General features: G+C 37.5%; 1 protein-coding gene across 2 annotated transcripts in view; it reads right to left on the bottom strand.

Annotated features, from left to right (window-relative positions):
- Positions 1 to 5,722: 5,722 nt before the first annotated feature.
- Positions 5,723 to 19,955, bottom strand: part of AFG2A (AFG2 AAA ATPase homolog A) — a 210,471-nt gene continuing 196,238 nt past the window's right edge. For both annotated transcript variants that reach the window (XM_072405798.1, XM_072405799.1), the window contains exon 16: positions 5,723 to 6,041. In XM_072405798.1, coding sequence (XP_072261899.1) covers positions 5,865 to 6,041 — 177 coding nt within the window. In that variant the 3' untranslated portion in view covers positions 5,723 to 5,864. The remainder of the gene's footprint in view (positions 6,042 to 19,955) is intronic.

Genomic DNA, 19,955 nt, shown 5'->3' with positions numbered 1-19,955 from the left:
ACTCTACCCACCTAAAAACACCAATGTGTTAAATAAAACTGCAGTCATTTGGCATCTTTACACACAGACTCTTTAAGTAGTTTATTTTGACACCTCTCCCACTCCCACTAACACCAGCAGGTGACCTAAGAACACAGTACATAATGGATGTAGATATATTTACTATAAGTGCATTTGTGGATCAATGTCTATGGCAATCAGGTTTAGAAGGGGTAGCCCCAAGCCTTAAATTGTACAAATGGTCACACCTGTTTGCAGCTAAATTCAGTATAGAAACAAGAGGTAAGGGTATATTGGGAATATGGAAATACGTTTGAGAAATGAAGACCATCTCTCACTGTTGGGTGATCTATATGGTTAAAAAGTAGTTCTAAAGCAGACAAAATACTGCTTTTAATAGCACATCCTGGCATTAGTTTACTATTCATGTTTAGTGATCAATTGAACTGTCATTCAAATTTGACCAAGCTAGCATGATGACTTACCAGGGCTCTGGTTTTTATATTGTCTACGGGGAAGAGTCCCTTATATCAGACATAAGTCATTTTACAGTGTTTATATCCCCTGGGGCCAAGGACAAAATGTGACCGCTAACATCAGCTATCAGCTACAGGTGTCTATAGGTATCTATAGCTATTACAGCTTTTATTGCATTATAAACAATCTAAATGTTATAGATTTACTTCAAATTATTTTTTCTTTTTTTTTGGTGCTGTTGTCTTTTTGCCATGTTTAAGGTTCTTAAATCTTAAATCCATCAATATAAAGGCCCACACATTTTTGATGCAACCCTCTGAAGTCAAGGCCGCATGTTGTACGTATATACTCTTACTAACAAACATCAGCTCTGTGTTAGGAGCTGAGAATTCTGGACCAAAATGTTTGCTGGTTTTTTAGAAGCCAATCAGATTCCTTGGCCCATTAGAACAATGAAATGTATTGCATTATGGCTGATATTTTTTTAATGCAGTCTTGTGTTGGTTGCCTGCAGCACTCAGATTCCACGTCAGAGCATATGGGTTCCATCTATCATTTTCCTACTGCAAATATAAAAATAAAAGGACATGTATGAATAGTGTGGACAACACAAACACTTGGCCAATGGTAGACCATCCATTTACAATTATTTGTATTCAGCGCATTTACCTGAAATATGTCTGATGGTTATGAAGAATAGATGAGTTCACGACAACTGTATACAATAAAATATACACAATAAAATATGTGGGCTGCAATAAACAAAAGGCTAAACATGGGTGTTACCCATTTTTAAGCATATATATAATACTCAAGTTCTGGTTTTCATTTATTATGGAGGTCAAACACATCTATTGCAGCCAGTAAAATATGACAGACTTGACGTATTATAGTCACTCTTTTCAAACTGCTGGTATGTTGAAATGTAGTCAAAAAATATATCAAGATTATTGTGAAATTAGGTAAAACCTCAGACAGGTTAATGTTATTTTCTTACTGGGCAGATTTGTTATACTAGAATTACACAAAATGCTAGAATTACACAGAGTCGTGAAACACTTTGAGGAAAAAAAAGGTCAAGAGCAAAATTAGCTGTTTTTTCCCTAGCCCTTCCAATGAAAGCAGACCATGAACATAACACTGTGGAGTTATAGAAGGTTCTTTCAGTGCCTTGTATTGAAAGGTTAAAAATGAATGAGTGACGGAAGTGAACCTGCAGTTTCCGTACACACACAAAAAGTAATGAGGCAGGTAGAAGGGAAGTGAGTGCTAGAGGTGTGCTTACAAAAGCACAGAAGGAATCCTCTGTCTGGCCTTTCTGAATACTGTACTGTGCTGTGCACTTAACTTTCCATTTACTAACTGTGCTAGGCAACCTGTGCCTATCCAGCTGTTGTTCAACCATAATTGCCATCAGGGTAAGACTGGTAATTCTAGTATCATATTTCAAAACACAATGTGACCCATTAGGCTTGAACATTGGCACCCAATAAAAAGCTCCAAATCTTGCAATGCGCATGCAGTCAATCGACTGTTTTTGTGAGACAGGTCATAAGAATAATGCTGACTTTGATTCCTTATGGGATATCGATATTTCTTTTGGTATTTAAAGAGTAATCTACAAAGTTTTGGTGCTTACTGGCATTAGCCACTTCATTGCCCAACTGGCAAACCCTGGTTGTGTCTTCTCTTAAGCTTTGAGCATCATTTAGCTATCCATGGTTGTGGTTCCCTAAATAATAAACTACTTTCATAGAGATGACGCAGCCGCGTGCCTCCCACTTGTCCTTCCCTCTCTATAGAACAAATTTTTTTGTGCAGAATTTCTCAATTATTGTAGCTAGATCATTTCCAGTGATTGAGCATTATACTTCCTATGTCTGGGTCACATACATTCAAGATTTACCATTGTCACAGTTCAGTCTTTCTAGGACTGCAAAAACTGTTGTGTTTAGGGGGAAAAGGGAGGCTAAAGCTACGTACACACGGCAGATTTTTATCGCCCGATAATCGGCATTGGCCAAATATCGGGCGAAAATCTGCCGTGTGTACAGTCGGTGTCGTCCATCGTCCGAACGACTGACCTGCCGGATCCACGGACGATGGACGACGACCGATCCTAATGAAAGGGAAGGGGAGAGCGCGCAGCAGGGTGCCGCTCCGTCGCCCCCCCCCCCTCCCCTCTCCATAGAGCATGAACGGTGCTGTATGTACAGCACCGTTCATGCATCGGGTAGTCCCTTGTCGTTGGAAAGGATCGTGAAAGATCCTTTCCAACGACAAAAATTGCAAGTGTGTACGCAGCTTAAATGATATTGATGAAATGATATTGGGCAGGCTGTCATTTTTGGCTAAAAGCAAGGCCAGAGGTGACCATAGGACATTGGATTTAGTATGGCTTCTGTATACATGTAGGCCTAAAGAGGTGAATCCAGTGGTTGGTGGTCATTTGTCAAGGTCTCATCTGGATGAGTGAACATGTGATATAATCAGAGGTCATAGCAAGATAAAGGATTCATTTCTTGATGACTAATCTGTGAATATCTGCATAGAATGAGCCTGATCTTGGCCCCTTTCACACAATCCAAATGAGATTGTCTCCTAATGATGGGACTATGACTCCATAAATTTCCTATTAATGTGTATGTTAGAAGTCAAAGATATTTGTTTTCCTTCATCTTCATCATATATCTTCACCTTAAATGAAAATCATATATTTTTTAATAAAGCAAATTTCTAGAAAAAATGGACATCCTTTAATTTAGTACCCCTTAATTTTACCAATGCTAAGTGGTCATCTGCATTTTTCCAAAGCCAGCCTTTTATGAGAAGAATAGTAAGGGTCCAATTGCTGACCTGTACCTCTAAACATAGTAAGTAGTCTGTCTATTCAGAATCTCTGGTCTTTCTACTTGCTACATGTGAGAATGTACAAATCTTAACAATGAACTCTTATTTGCTTTATTTTGGGCTATTCAATGTACCAAAAAAAGTTTTAATAATATCTGTTTAAAAATCCCTGCCCTGTTCCCTCCGAGAACTCAAGAACACTTTTCCCACATGTTATGGAGACAAAGTAAGGAAGAGGTGTTATGTAGTGCTTAACACATTTTCTAACCTGGAGCAACAATGCTGCTCCTCGTCAAAGGACAAAGGACAGAGCGACATCTGAGGGCAGAAGATACATTTTCTGTGTTAATGACATATAATTTGGCTTAGCTTTTCAACTGTGAGTGACTTGGTATAAAAATGTTGCATCACCTTTACTCCACTTTCTTCTGCTTTATTGAATGCTAACTATGTTTTATGTATGTGCTTACATGTTTTTTAAACAGTATTATTTATTAGCAGTTTATCTTTTTTCAGATCATCCAGCAATAAAACAATAAGGTAACTTCTGTAATGAGCAAGTACTATTACACAAATTTACATACATGTACTGGTGAAGTATTGAATCTCCGAGAAACAGCTCCAAGAATATATATTCTTTATTGTGCCTTGTGTAAAAATATATTTCCCTACTAATATTTACTGTTCTCATTCCACATATAAATTTAAATGAAGTATAAGATATTCCCAAAGCAATTCTCAGGATATCACTGTCATCAGCCATGACTAGGTCAGGGATGAGTCAAATGCAACCAAAGGAATTTTTCTACCCATACAATGAACTTTTACTATTGGGCCCCTTCGTGTCTCATAAATATTAAAAGCATTTTGTTCTATTTCTTTCATAAGTGAAAAAAAATGTTGATCTTAGCAAAAATCTTTTCAGTTGGCGAATTCCTGACTGTATATAACAATAAATCCACCATGGTATTTAGAAATGTAAGTGAACATTAGATTTGCCTGGCTAAACAGTCTGTATACCTAGTAAATGCATTCTAATTATCAATAATGATTAATATGTCTGAGAGAGATGGAGAGGTAGATCAATGATAGGTTAGGAAGATTAGGCATACAAAGTTGACGTGAGGGTCAACCAGGCAAACAAATGTAATGCCCTAAGCCAGCGGTAGCCAATCGGTGGTCCGGCCCGAAAGAGAATTTTGGTGGTCAGCGTCAGAAGGACCCCGATGGGGGGTCGCACTGGCCGGTGCCGCAGACCATGTCCCCCGTCCGGATCGCAGGCTCAGAGAAGTGGGCGGGTTGGGTCTCCGGACAGAACCCGCCCACTCTTCCATCGCAGGTCTAAGCCAGATAGGTTCTGGCATCATGACTTTAATAAAGGGGAAGTTTCTTCCCCTTTGAGTGACAACTTAGCTCCCTGCGCATGCGCGGTCTGGAGCCGGTAAGTTTAGTGGTCTGCCGGTCTGAAAAGGTTAACGACCACTGCCCTAAGCAAAAAACTATGTTAATATTATATTTTAGCTTATAACAAGGAAATTCTTGTAGACTAACTTTCCTTAAACCCCTCCAAATTCCCTTACAGTCAAAGCTTTTTATTAACTTATTCTGGATAGAACTGGAAAATGTTAAAATTACTTTCAGGTGATTACTGATTTCTGTGTTCCTTTAGGGACATTTGGTGCACCTAGAAAAGAATTGAGGAGAATATGGACAATTAAATAGTTTTATTACCAGACCCGACAGGGTTAGAAAAGTTTACTTATTTCCTGCATTGTCTCTACTGGAAGTACACAACAATAATGAACAAGCAATCCTCAGGCTTTCTGTTCTAACATATTTGGATGTATTTCTATCTTAAAAATATCCTCTATTACGTGTTTCACAAATATTTTCCTTCTTTTCTATGCATCTGGTAAATGTCAAGGGCCGTCTGATGAAAGGTGAATTTCCACCAAGTTTTACCTTCATTAGTGAAATGAAATGTGCCTTTATTTGCCCTATGCAGAGCAAATATCTTCTCTGCACCTTTGACTCCCCACTTCTATTTACTTTATCCATAAACCTCTACCCTCTGTACCAACTGGCCTGGATCATTCTCATTACCAGCTCTTAGTTGTGGAATGTGCTGTCTTTCAATATTTGTCAAGCATCACCTATCCTAAAATTCATCTCTAGTGTAACATTAGAGCAGTTACTCCTACAGATAAAATGCAACAGATACACACTAACATTTCACAATACCTCAATCTCTTTTAGAGCAAGGAGTTTTTTTGTAAATGTTTTCCTTTACCCAATATTTACCCCAAATTTCTAAATTTTTAACATCAAAATCAACTTTTACTTATGATTCATAAGTTTCTAGGATTGAATCCAGAATGAAAAATCTTTTGGGTAAAGTTTAGTATGTTGATTACCAAGTTGATCACTGAGTTGAACTGATAACTACCAATGTAAACATATTTTTGTATAAAAAAAGACACTCTAACATTTTCATAATGATGTTTTTTAATCTGAAAATTTCTCTAATGTAATAAATCTCATAAATTATGCAGTCCACTCTTTTGCTGGTAGGCTTCAAAAAATGTAATAAGCGAGTCTGGAATTCTTGGGGTAACAATAGTTAAAGCTTGGTCAAAATGTCTTTGCAGAATGCACTGGGCATGGATGTCCTCCTGTAAAGCCAACAGCGCAGCCTCTCGACAAACAGCAGTAATCTAGAGAAAGAAATATTTTGTAATATAATTAGATCTGATTGGAAATGATTACATTTAAATGACATCAACAAGGAAATATTTGTGAACATTTTCTTCATTGACTTACAAATTGTAATGGCATTACATATAAAACAAAAGGTTAATAACAATTCTACACAAAACTTTTGTCATCCTGTACAAAATAATCTGAAGCTTGGCAGTTTCTGTTGTCAATGCTTCGCTTTGCATTGTTATGTACATTTTCATAGATTGTGTTATGTATCTGTATCACTTGTATTAGTTTGCCTTGTAATTAGTACTTACTTTCAACTCTAAACAAATGCAAATTGTTTAATTTTACCATATGAATGCTAGCCAAAATAGTACATTTTTAGTAAACAAATGCAAAGCAATTAACTAGATTTAGGTGGCTCAATTCAAATTTTTTTAAAACCCTTATAAAAGAACTAGTACACTTAAGCTGCGTACACACGGCAAATTTTTCTCGCCCGATAATTGGTATCGGCCAATTATCGGGCGAAAATCTGCCGTGTGTACAGTCGGTCGTCGTCCATCGTCCGGCGACCGTCCTGGCGGATCCATGGACGATGGACGACGACCGATCCTAATGAAAGGGAAGGGGAGAGCGCGCAGCAGGGTGCCGCTCCGTCGCTCTCCCCCTCCCCTCTCCATAGAGCATGAACGGTGCTGTATGTACAGCATCGTTCATGCATCGTGCAGTCTTTTCTCGTTGGAAAGGATCGTGAAAGATCCTTTCCAACGAGAAAAATTGCAGGTGTGTACGCAGCTTAATTCCATCGTGTTTGTGTTATCACCATGAAAGTGAGTTTCCTGTGTCAGAATGACACCCAGAGCACAATACAGCCTGATTCCTCATAGAATGTTAGGATGCTGGCTTTCCCTTTCTTAGTACTGATGTAAAGGACAATATAGGAAGATACTGATATAGTGTCAAATTCAGATACATTTAAGGAAAATACAACATAGAGCCTGATGTAATAAATCTCTGTAAAAAGACAGACAGACAATCATGGGAAAATCTGGGTGATGAAGAAATCCTGAAATAGATTTCCTAAAATAACTTGCTGTATATTGGATCCAGGTTCTCCATAATAGTCTATCTTCTCCAGTATTGGAGAACAATTATAAATTAGGGCAATTAACCTCCCCAGCGGTTCATTTCTTTTCGGTTTTATATGTCTAAACGCTATACATTGTTTTTCATGAAAATTTATTTTACAGTATAATATAAATAGTATGAGTATATTAAAGTTTGAAACACAAAATCATTTAAAAACAATAAATTGAATAAATTAAAAAATCTATATATTTAAAAAAAAAAATATAAAAAAAAAAAAAAATAAAATACATATTATACTCATAGTATTATACATACTGTAAAATAAATGTTCTTGAAAACAATGTACTGCTTTTACACATAAAAATCCAATGTATTGCATTCAATACACTTATTTTGTATTGAATGCAATACAATGGATTTTGAATTTCCTGTCCCACCCGGCCGGGACGTGCACACGCACCAATGTCACCGTGATCTCCCCCGGTGACTCATCGAAGCAGAAGCAGGAAGAAGACAGAGATCACAGCGCTAGACGGCGCAGGACCCCGGCAGATCAGGTAAGCGCTCTATTTACTAACCTTCCATAGGTGTTTCAACCCCGAGAGTGGCTTGGGGTTACCACTTGTAGCAAATTTGTTTTTCCACCCCGAGTCACTCTCGGGGTTACCGCTAGGGAGGTTAAAAGATGTCTGATAATACCTTGAATAAATAGAAAACCCTCATCTGTGTGCCCTGTTGAACTCACATAACCAGAACAGCACACCCCTACAGATCCCGTATTTGCTGTTTCAGCTGGTGTCTAATGCTATGGGAAGTTGCAACCTCCCTTTCCTGTCATGTGACAGTGCTTGGGATTAGTGATTGGCTACTAGACCCCAGCACTGTCATATAGAAGTAGCTATTATTTTTACAGCTGTGATGGAAGTAAAAGCTGAAGGAGATATTGTAAAGGAGTATACCTGGTGAGGTGGGGCCCTTTACAAAGCACAATAACTTTATAAACTAACACACAGAGATGTAAATGTTACCTAAGGAAAGGATAAGTACTATCATACTACCATTTACTACACAGCAATAACTGTAAAGAATTACGTATACAAAAAAAATAAATGATTATTACTGTGTTACTAAAATCTATCTCTCAAAGGACTACTTTCAATTTGCTTTTAGAGTATTGACAATAATTAATTAACAAAAAGTAAAAGTGTAATACTGAAGTACAAGTATATTCTTTCTCTCTAACATGCAGTATTATATATCAGAAGTTTTAAGGAACGTGCAGTTGGAACATAATGTATTTGGCAAAGCTTAATGTCCATAAGGACCTGATGTTAGATCAGTTACAGAAAACAGAACAATTAGTATTAGGAGAAGAGTCCTCCATCCCAAAACTAACTACCCGGAAATCACATAATACTTATAGAGGATATTGGTTAAAAAAATCCCTTACGAAATATAAATGAAACGTATCTAGTGCACCCCAAACCATACACATGCTTTACAATGCAGACACTTTTCCAGTTCTGAATAATTCCAGGTTCAGCTTTTCCATATAATGGTGTTAGTTTCTTGGTAAGCTGCATTGGATTCATGAAGAGGAGGCACTGGGGTCCAATTGGTTCCAGATATCTCTATTAAATGTGTACTATCACACGTATGAACATGCCATTTCTCTAGGCACTAGGTGTTCGTCAGCCCTATAACTATGTCTTTAGTAGTACAGAAGGTAATAGAAATTATTGTCTTGGAGGGTAAGGTAGGGTAACAAAATACTAGAATGCATATGGTCTATTATTATTATTATTATTATTAAACAGGATTTATATAGCGCCAACATATTACGCAGCGCTGTACATTAAATAGGGATTGCAAATGACAGACTAATACAGACAGTGATACAGGAGGAGAGGACCCTGCCCCGAAGAGCTTACAATCTAGTAGGTGGGGGAATGTTTTATATTATATTAAATTATCCGGAGGGTAGAAAAAGTATTTAGGATATAAAAGGAATATTTAAAAGTAAAAAATGACTATTGTAAAATGAAAAAAAAAAAGTTTTCTGAAGAAAAAATATTTGTCCTACCAGCTACCTAGGTGATCCATGCAGAAAAGCTACAGTTACTAAAGAACCTTCATCATATGAGAGTCCTTGGAGTGCCAGAAGCTTGGCAGCATGCTCGGGGCTGTGGCACCACTGTGAATGCAGAAGGGGACCAGGCATCCAACACCCTGATAAGTGTACTGGATGCTAAAGACTGTTTCACTGAAGTCCTTTAAATAGGATTTGATGAGGGGAATGGTGATGTGTGGGTGATAGCACAGGTAATAAACCTATTCCTTAAAGGGTGCCATTTTTCCAACTTTTTAATCTAGCAATAGAGTCACGTTATATCAAACTTTATAGCAGTAATCTCAAAGAAGATACTTTAAAATAAAAATGTGTGTGCTTTTGTTTGGAATGATTATTGAAATATTGTTAAATGGCATTGCACAGGAAAGGTAGCTTGCTAGAGGCTGATTTTCAGGCACTAAGATGGACTTTATAAAAATGGCCCGGCTAAACTTTTAAATGGATGCCTTTCAAAGTAAGATAAGTAAACTATGCTTTCAAGTTCATAAACCATCAGTGGTATAATCTTTTACATATGAATCATGTGCAAAGTAATCCTTACACAGCATTTGGTAAAAATACCAATATACTATCAGGCTTCAATGTTTAAAGTAATACCACATGCAAATACACATCTAGAGGAAGTTATTTTAAGGCGACTGGATTATTATGGTAAGTGCAAGCAGACAGATGGCTGATGTACATGGTTTTATTCAAATGCTGTTAAATGAATGTTTTCACATTAGTTCAAGAGGAAACAGCCTGTCACCACAATTGCCAAACAAAGTTTACAAGGTATCATTTTAAATTAATGGAGAACTACTGGCAAGACACAGAATTAGGTAAGAAATATTGTGAAAAGCGATTTTTCCTTTGCTTTTTGTTTTTGAATACATAATTTAGAAGAATTAAAAGTTCCCAGAGGGTCATAGTAGTTTTTAATGAAGCCTTTTTTCGTCTTGATTTGGCAACTGATCCCCCACTGCACACGAAAGTTTAATATCACACTGACCCCCTTCCCCCAAACCTCTATCTGCAAATCACTGTAATCAGGGACAATCACTTCTGATTGGTTAATTCTGCAGCTCACAGATAAAAGGAAACAGAATGGGCTTGCAAGTTTAAATCTGATTGCAGTTCTCCTTTAAATGATGAGGATTAACAAGTAGACACTGTGGAAAAGGGATACAGCAGTAGCAAATAAGTAGGTAAAAGGTTTTTTGATTGAATTTCTTCTCTCAGCTCCCACGCCTTTGGATAGCGGAAGCAGACCGAGGCTGGTGTCATTCTAAAGACATAAAGACCCATTGCTGTTGTGAAAAGGGCCCACGGGATGAAAAGAGATATTGTGGGTTTTCAGTACAGCAGAGAATACAGTGATTGGTATTCACAGAGCGACCATCGCTGTGAACCAAAAGACCAGCTGAAGCCTATTTGTTTGCCCATTCAGCATATTTTCTGTTTGTTCATTTGCTGTTGCCTTGCTTATGCTGTGCTGATAGAAGGCAAAGCAGTTAAGTCGCATTTTAGAGGATTTACCAGCATGTTTAGGAAGCTTTCACAAAAACATGCATGGCTTTAGGTGGCTTTGTCATGCAACAATATTACACTTAGTGCCATGCAGCTGCTTTTCACAAGGCCAGTGAAGCTAAAAATCTACACTGAATTCCTGTCCGTGCAAAGGGAAATTCTGTACCATTCAGAATGTTTTCCTTCCCATTATTTCCCTTTTCATGCAATGTTCTACATTCTACAGTATGGTAAACATCCCATTCTACGTTCCCCATGAAGAAAGCCTCACGTGATGTACAGCCAGCCTATCACGTTTGATTCTGCTGCCCCTATTATTTGGGATTTCATGTGCAAGTCATTTTTGAGGGTGCAGGATTGACAATGTGTTGAGTTAACTTGAGCAAAAAAGGTAAATCTTTGTTTGTTCACCTTAATAGTTAAATTTTTAGGACAAAACTGAATTATAATGCCAGTAGATAGACAAGTTAATGTTAAAGCACCTTATGGCTATATAACTCTCTGACATCAGTAATGAAAAAGGACCCCTCTCAGCCTATTCCACATTTCTCTTATTCCAAATCAGACAGAATATTTTAACATAGCAGTTATTGGCCATTAGGTGCTATTGAAGTCTTGGCACATTAGCAGGTGTTGTGTCCCTTGCAACAACCAACAACCATTCTTTTTTACATCTTCTTAACAACAATACAAATAATATAAATACATTTTAATTTGGGAACCTCTGTCTAGTAACATTAAGGGGTCTCTACTCTTGTTTATAATAAATACTAAACTGGCATCTGGACCTTTAAAATACAGAGCCTTGTACAAACTACATTTGTGATGCATTATAAATTTTTATTTGCAGAAGGCTCAACAAATGAACAAAATATTGCAGATCTGTCCTAGAAAAGTATGGGCCTGAGGGAAGGGGACAACCCACAGTGTTAAAATTTAGAGGGGTATGTTATCTTGATTCACATTTAGGTATCAAGCTAGGTACACACGTGCAATATTAACGACAGATCAACAATTATGCATGATTATTTTGAACAATCCTATTGTGCACAATCCTGTACATGCTATAACTATACGATCATTCAAATATGATCCACCAATAATGTACACACGCTTGATACGATTGTTTGAACGATGCAGGGAGTGACATGTAAAGGAGAAAGTGTATTGCAGAACCACCCACAATCACTGCCGTACACACAATAGATTGCGAACAATCGTCGCCCAATCAGATCTGCCGGGATGGTCGTTCGTTTCCAGCGACGTTCCTCATTCATCGGCGTCGTTGTGCACTTTTTTTGTTAATGATTATTGAACGAATGGTTGTTAGTCATTCGTTTCCAATGATAATTATTGCACGTGTGTACGCAGCTTAACTCTGCCCAAAGCCGACATTTAATTATTGTCCAAACACTACAGTACTGAAATGTTCATTTATATTATTATTATTTGCCAATGTGTTCCATGGCGCTATACAAAGTAACAAAATAAACAGGAGCATTATATAGAGGTTGTAAAATATATGTGTCAAAATGAATAATACAATTTCCACAAAAAAACATACAGAAATTACAAGAAACAATAGGGAAGGAAACCCATCCTGTGAGCTTACAATCCAAAGGCCAAGGAAAGTAAGGTAATGAGTGAACAAGTTTTATGTTCAGATGCAGTGAGTTCCTGAGTCAGATTCTGCAGGAAACATAGCTTGGTCAGTGGCTGAAGTGAATTAATTTTTTTAGGCATAATTGCCAGAAAAAAAGATTTTAAGGGTACACCTAAAAGTTACCTGGGTTGGAGAATGACTTAAGTGTTTTGTAGGGCATTCCAGAGGAGCAGAGAAGAAGGCTGTCTGAAGTGTGGAGGTTGCAAGTTGGGTTGGTATCTGGAAATTAGTAAGAAGATATATGGGGAAGACACATTGCAGAAAAGCTTTGTAAAATAAAGAAAGGAGTTTAGGGGCCAGAGCTCGGCAAAACGGGTAGCAGTTTAGGAGTGAGAGAAGAGATGGATAAGTCAAGAAGAACAGCTTCTTATCAAGTGAAAAGAAGTTAGTCTCCTAAAGTGGTAGGCAACAGAGGAGGACTTTACAATATTCAAAGCATGAATATGGGTAGGCACTAACTAGCATTTCAGTAGTGTCATGCATAAGAAAGGGATAGATGCAAGATATGTTAAATTAGGATGACAGGAAGTTGTAAGTAAGTGAATGTGTGAAGTAAGTGAAAATTAACCCCAAAGAAGAGTGCATGACAAGCTAAGGTATAGGGTGTATCAACAAGAAATGGTAATCAGTTGTATTTTCATCAAGTTAGGTTTTTGGAAGGGAGAGGCTTTCTACATATCATGGGCCTTTCAGCGGTGAAATGCTAGAAGTCTAGATCCATCAAACTACCACAACCATTGCTGTGATGTTAGCATATATTTTGAGATCTGCCATATGAATTGGTACGTACATGATTTTACTGCTTACAGATAATATGACTTCTTTGGATCTGATTTTGATGTTGCTACAAGTGACGTGAATAGGTAAGATGTGATGGGCTACATTCCCATAAATCTTAGCGAACCATGTTGTGCCAGGTGTAATAAGAAACAGGTGTTATAAAGAAGTATACACACACCTATTATAAAGAGTGTGAAACAGGTAGCGTGCCTTCAACATCTTAGTGTTACTGAATTTTTGTAGCTTGCCCCAGCCTCTCCATGTTGCAGCTTGTCATTGTAGGTATCATGCTGCCAAGTATACATCGTAGATGAAAATGAGATGAGGAATCTGAAATTTCTTTGGGTGATGAATATGAATGAAGAGACACGCGGATGCTTTGTGAGCCAATTGTAAACATACTTTCTTTCTTCAAGTATTATATGAACTCCTAAGCTTATGAGGGAGTAACATAAGCCATACCTGCTAACTAAAACATTTGAACTACTCAAACTATAAATGAATGTAGCGATCTAATTTAACATTTACACCCAAATTACATTGTAAATTTCACTCATTTTTGGATGAATGATTTAAAGAAGAAATGTGATAACCCTAGAGCTGGAGGGATATAAGTGTAAAGCTTTTGATTTATATTTACCCCTGTTGCTGTCATCACCAAGAGATATGTTGATTTAAGTCTTTCCCCCTAAAGGCATGCTCCCACTACATGTCTCATTTCCAGCTCCTCTGCAGTGAACATATCAAACGCATCAAATCTTTAGAACTTGTTCACATGGATGCTTTTCCATGCAGTTTTGAAGCGTTTCACAGCACAGAAACCCCCAAAGAACAGCCATAGCCTCCTTTTATATTGAAAGTTAATGAAAAAGGTAAAAAAAAGGCTTTTCTACTTAAATTGTTCAGGTGTCTGTGAAGATCCTCATAAAAATACATCTTATGACCCATTGACCTGATAGGCACATCCATAGGCTTTATTAATCTTATTATTATTATTATTATTATTATTAATAAACAGGATTTATATAGCGCCAACATATAACGCAGCCCTGTACATTAAATTTATTCTTTTTTTAGTGCTTTTGAAGCATTTGGTGAGACAAAATACAAACTTTAGACATATTTTCATTATCTATAGCCCTCTATTACCTATGCAAGACAATCACGGCGTTGGACAAAGGCTCCTACAGTGGCTTTTAGGTATTTTATTAACAACTGTAAACGTCAAACCAATTTGAAGAACTGCATGCAAATATAATCAAATTCCTAAAGATTGATTTTAGGCAAATATGTATCTGTATCACAACTCTACTGATTGAATATGTCCTAGGGCATACATAGGGATTTCTAGATGGCCAGCAAATTACTTGATTAATGACTATGAGACCTTTGGGAAAGCTCTTAATGGCACCTTTACTTTTGTTTGGTTTAATGAGGATATTGCTATGACTCCCATGATTTGCAAGTTAAGTCTGTAGTATATTTTACAAAGGGCAACAACTTAGATGGCAAAGTTTGTGATGCACTGTGATTTTAATTGTTCACTTGTTCATATAAGAATGACACAGCACCTCTTAAAAACAGTGCTTGGTCTACAACTTTTTGCACAGAGAAATCTACTGTGGAAATAGTACACAAAGAAGGGGTTTATGATTACTTTAGGAAGGGTGGGTGTGACAATGAAATAGTGAGGGGGTTGGATTACTGTTGGGGTTACATAAAAGGTTGGTGTGAACACTGGGGTCACATGAAGGGTAAGTGTGGGGGGTTGGGATTAAAGGGATGATTAGTGTAACAATTAGAACCAATTCACATCAATGTGTTGTAATAACACAATACCCCAGTACATGGAAATGTACCATAAACATGTTAATGTAATGCTGTTCCATTCAATTTAAATGGAATCCCAAAGGTACTAAGGCATTGCATATCACAGCAAAAAAAATGGTTATGCATTACCAACAATGTGCCGTTAACATTTTCAGTCCGTTGTCATGTGTTGGCTGCCCATTCAAATAAATGAGCTGCATCTAATCCGATATGAGTCTACTAAAGTCAGGCTGCCACAGGACAAATTCTGATTGAGTCTGTTTATGCATATTGCTCTTTGTCAATAGAACGGTTGACGTATTAAACTCTCCAAAGGGGAACATAAATTGCTGCCTATAGTACCAGATCACGTGTTGGTTATCAGTTTCTGAATCTCACTGGCATTATGACTTCTGGATCCTGATTGATTGCAGTATGAGTTCATTTAAAGAGTTAAGCTGAGGAATCTAGCAAAGAGCAAATGTTTTAATTTCACATTCAACAGGTGGGGAGGATTCAGGCCAGAGGTTCCTCCCGCTGGTTCCAACTTGCCCGGAAGATTTGTTTCCTTGTATAACATAAACCATTTTCCTAAAATCTACAAATTATAACACATTATATGTCTTTATTGGAAAGGTATGTACTATGGAAAACATCTTGCTTCAAAAGCAATGCAGCATACGAGGGAAGACACACTCCAAGCGCTTGATAAGGAATGGCACGTGAGGCGCTTGTTGCAGGACTGCATGAGAAAATAGGGCATGTCTGAATCTCTCCAGCTGCTGGCAGCCAGTAGGCATATATTTTGACAGAACAAGTCACATACGACCTTGAACGAAATATGCCACTTATGCAATAATTTACATTTAATTAGATTTATGTAAGAATTATACACAAGCTCATTGCAGACACAGTGTGTATGTGTTGCATACTAAGTAGGTAATTTGCCCAATAGGGAAATCTGTAAATATCTGTATAAACATCACATATCTAGTCCTGGAAACCAGCTCAAGTCATAATAAATAAACAATAAATAAATACCAGGCTGCCTTGGGTTTGCGGGCAATCCATTTGCAAAAAGCTGATATCTCAAGGTCACAAGGGGGGCAACCCCATACATAATACAGCCTCGAAACACTTTGATAATGTACAGAGGCACTAAATGACTTTTACCCAATGATCACCAATGAAAATAAAAAAGGAATATATCTATCATTTGTTGAGGTGTCACCCATTTACTTCTCCACAAAGCACAGCAAATATTTGATTTGGGTAGAATTTATAGTACTCTCAGCACATGCTGTAGTTTTTGGTTTACATGTTCTGTAGTGACAAATGCTCTAATGGTAAGAACAACACCATGTGGTGGGGAAGTAGGCAATCTACACATACATACAATCTACACAAGTGTGGAATACCTGCCACTTCCAGAATAGAAAAGATGGCTTTTTACATTCGCAGTCACTTTGGGACAGGAATGTGCTAGGACTTCAGAGCACCACCACCATAACATCAGGAGGTGGTGTTCTATAGGCATGATTGTCTATACTGCATGAGATTTGTACAAGGAGTTACAAAAGGTGGATTTTTTAGTGCTGCTGATCACCTGCCAATTCCGTACAGCTACGTTCTTGTCTTCAAGAAAACACTCCAGTGATAACTGAATGGCATTTCTCAGGGTAGTTTTGTTGATGGTGACAACAACAGACCATGGCTGCATAATGTGTTTTCAAGCTGCCACTTGCAGTATCCCAGGCTAGACTATGTGTCAGGGTGAAGATACTAAATACTAATGGGAAGAAAGTGACAGTTTTGTCACCCTATAAGGAGAAGCTTTATTGTAGGATCAACAGGTGTTATTTTAATTCAAAATTTCTGATAATGACATTAAATTACAATAAAGCAGTAATTAAGTAAGTGGGTGGGCTAAGGAAAATTTGTAAAGTTTTGCCCTAATATGACTTATTTCAGAAATGACTGATTGAGACCCCGTTTGCCACTTATATCAGCAGCATATCTGCTGCATCTTTTTCTGTGTTCCCATAAACTCCTCTTTGGCCATCGGTCTGCCACTGATGATGTAAAAAAAATACTTCTTGGAATACTGAGAATGAGCCAATATGTAGACTGTATGGATATGCTGCAGATTGGGGAGTTTTTTTAGATATTTTTTTTTATTGTGGGACCTAAAATATAACATGTTAATCCTTATATAGAATTTTAAATATTGGGTTTGCAAATATATTTTGTAAGCTTACTGAACTTTAATCAGAAAGGGAAAGAGAAATTGTGGTACAGAGTATTCCATAGCTTGTAGAAAATGTCACATTTGATATGATGGAACCTTATGATGGTTGAGACAGATTACGGATCTTCACTCGTCATTTGTGTTCCTTGTATTGCCTTATTATATAAACCCGAAAGTAGTCATTGCTATCGGTAAATTGTCTGAAGGTTATGGACCATGTACTCTTAGTGTGAGAGATTGCTCGGGACTGATTAAACACAACACACATCTTTACTGTTCTTCCTGATGTTTATCCATACATATGACAGACAAGCAGGCTGGGAGCTTTCCTTATGTAAGCAACCTTGATTTCAGAGACAGGACAGAGGATAAATCAACTGAGTTTTTCAAGCCTCTGGTTGCAGCACCACATGCCATGAAAGTCCAGCCTATTTTTAGATGCAAAGCTGAAGGGGAAGATTGCCATTTAGGGGAATGCGCCATGGAATTGTGAAAGGAAGTAACATCTGCATGTAAAAAGGCAGCAAACAAATGTCAGCCTATACAGAAACAAGCCAGAGAGGAAATGGAGCTGCAAACTTTGCATAAACATCCAATATGCTTTGCTTGAGCAGCATAATAAATGGATTACGTGAGTGAATGAAGCTGATGCAGAACAATTAATGACTAAAAAAATGTCCGTGTATACAAGAGCGCTATTAACATAGCTGTAGCAAACATAATCCAATAGATTATGCTTTAGATTGTACAAAGTGCTAGTGCAGTGTTTCCTTTTTCTGAGAGCCTCTAAAGTGCTCCAGCTGGCAGATGGTTTAATGCTGCAAAAGCTGGGTCTACCAGGCATCACATTAACAGCAAGTGATGTTTTGTTTTCATTTTAACCTTTTTTTTTATTTTCCAGTGGTTAAAGCTAAAAGCAGGATGTACTTTTTTTGAAATCTGAAAACTGAAACTGCTGCTACACTGTGACACTTGCCTTTCACACTATAATGAGCTCATATGTAGGGAGTAGAAAATGTCATGAAATGTCATTATGCCTATAAGTCAGACACGTAAAACATCAGAATGTCTGGGAGTCTAGTATACAGTGTCAGTATTACTGTTTTCACACTTTTGGTTTTCTTTGGACATCTGCTTGAGAGTTTATATTGATCAACCTATTTTTTTTTTAAGTTTTAAAAGCTTATATCCATCTTTTACCATTTTGACTTCAAATATTACAAATTGAGCACACTATTATATTGTAATGTGTTTGTAAATGAATAAATGAAATAATAAATAGGTATAAGAACACTACACATCTGCAAGATATGTACATCCCTGTTTGATACCATCCATAATTACCCCTTGTGGCTTCCTCTAGCTGAAACCAATATTTTTATTTATGTCTTATTAGTTTTATTCTTTATTATTCTCATGTGTCCTTTGTTACACGCAGCAGAAGGCAGCTTGCATTGTACTTTGGTTGTGCTGTCTATTTTTCCACATGTACCAAGAACAATTCTGGGGGAGCCAATAAACTCAACTGCATGTTTTTAGAGGTTTGGGGAAAACCAGAGTACTTGGAGGAAATTTGCATATCACAGGGAAAGGGAGAACATGTAAACTACTTGTATAGTATCCTGAATGGGATATAAGCCTGGAGGTTTAAACCTAGTGTGCACAGGGTAAGGTACAAAAGTGGACCTAAAAATACTGATTCATTTCACGACTTACAGTACACTCAAGTTTATTATTAAAAAGTGTACTAAGAAGAAAATATCTTGTTGCAAACAACCTTTAAGATGACTAATTTCATTTTCAATTGAGCTGCAGGAATGGAAGTGGTTTTTTAGGTCACTTTTTATACAACAGCCTACATATATCTTTCCTTAGCTGTTATGAAAAATTTGAATACAATCTATAGGATAAGATAAAGCTAAAAGAAACAAAATGAAGAGGTGTAATTCAAATAAGGGGTAGCATGAAAATTTGACTTTATTATGAACCAGAAGCTTTGGGGCAGGTTCAGACCTCCCTCAGGATCGAGTGATTCGTGTAGCTCCCCGTGGCTGACCGGCCATTTGGTCACTCGCACTGAAAGGGTCCCTGAACAACCAGTATCTGTACATTTGACAGGTGGCGGCAGTGAGTGGTACTGGTCCCCTTTACTGCTGCTCCCAATTTTCCTCTATAGGGCTGCTGCAAGGAGAAGCTACATGTAGCATCTTCCCCAAGGTAGTGGTTCACCGCCATGAAGAAGCAGTAACCGCACCGCAACATCACGACTATTGTGAGCATAGTTCCAATAAGTTGTGGATAGATCAGAGGAGTTGGTAAACAACATTAAATACACAAGCTGTACCTTGTTTAACAATGATTAAGTAGTTACAAAAATAGATTAGAAAGGCAGAATCTCATACATGTTTGTGCATTGCTTTGGGACTTTGATGACCAACTGGAATATCAATCAGGTCATGCACAAAATGGGCAGTGGACAAGCTTGTATGTACTTGGCCTTATACTCTACGTAATGTGAAGGTTTATAGGCTATTAAGTTGGATAACTGGAGTTATGCTCTGCTTTAAGTGGCGTGTTATAGTCAGTAAAAATCTTGCTTGAGGTTCACACAACGCAGCATATGTTGACTGGTTTACTGTATTAGTTGCTGAATGAGAATGTTAGGCAATATGTTAATAAAGAGAGTTATTAAA

The sequence above is a fragment of the Pyxicephalus adspersus genome, chromosome 3, assembly GCF_032062135.1.
Source record: "Pyxicephalus adspersus chromosome 3, UCB_Pads_2.0, whole genome shotgun sequence".
Lineage (NCBI taxonomy): Eukaryota > Metazoa > Chordata > Amphibia > Anura > Pyxicephalidae > Pyxicephalus > Pyxicephalus adspersus.
This window is presented reverse-complemented; position numbering and strand designations above follow the sequence as displayed.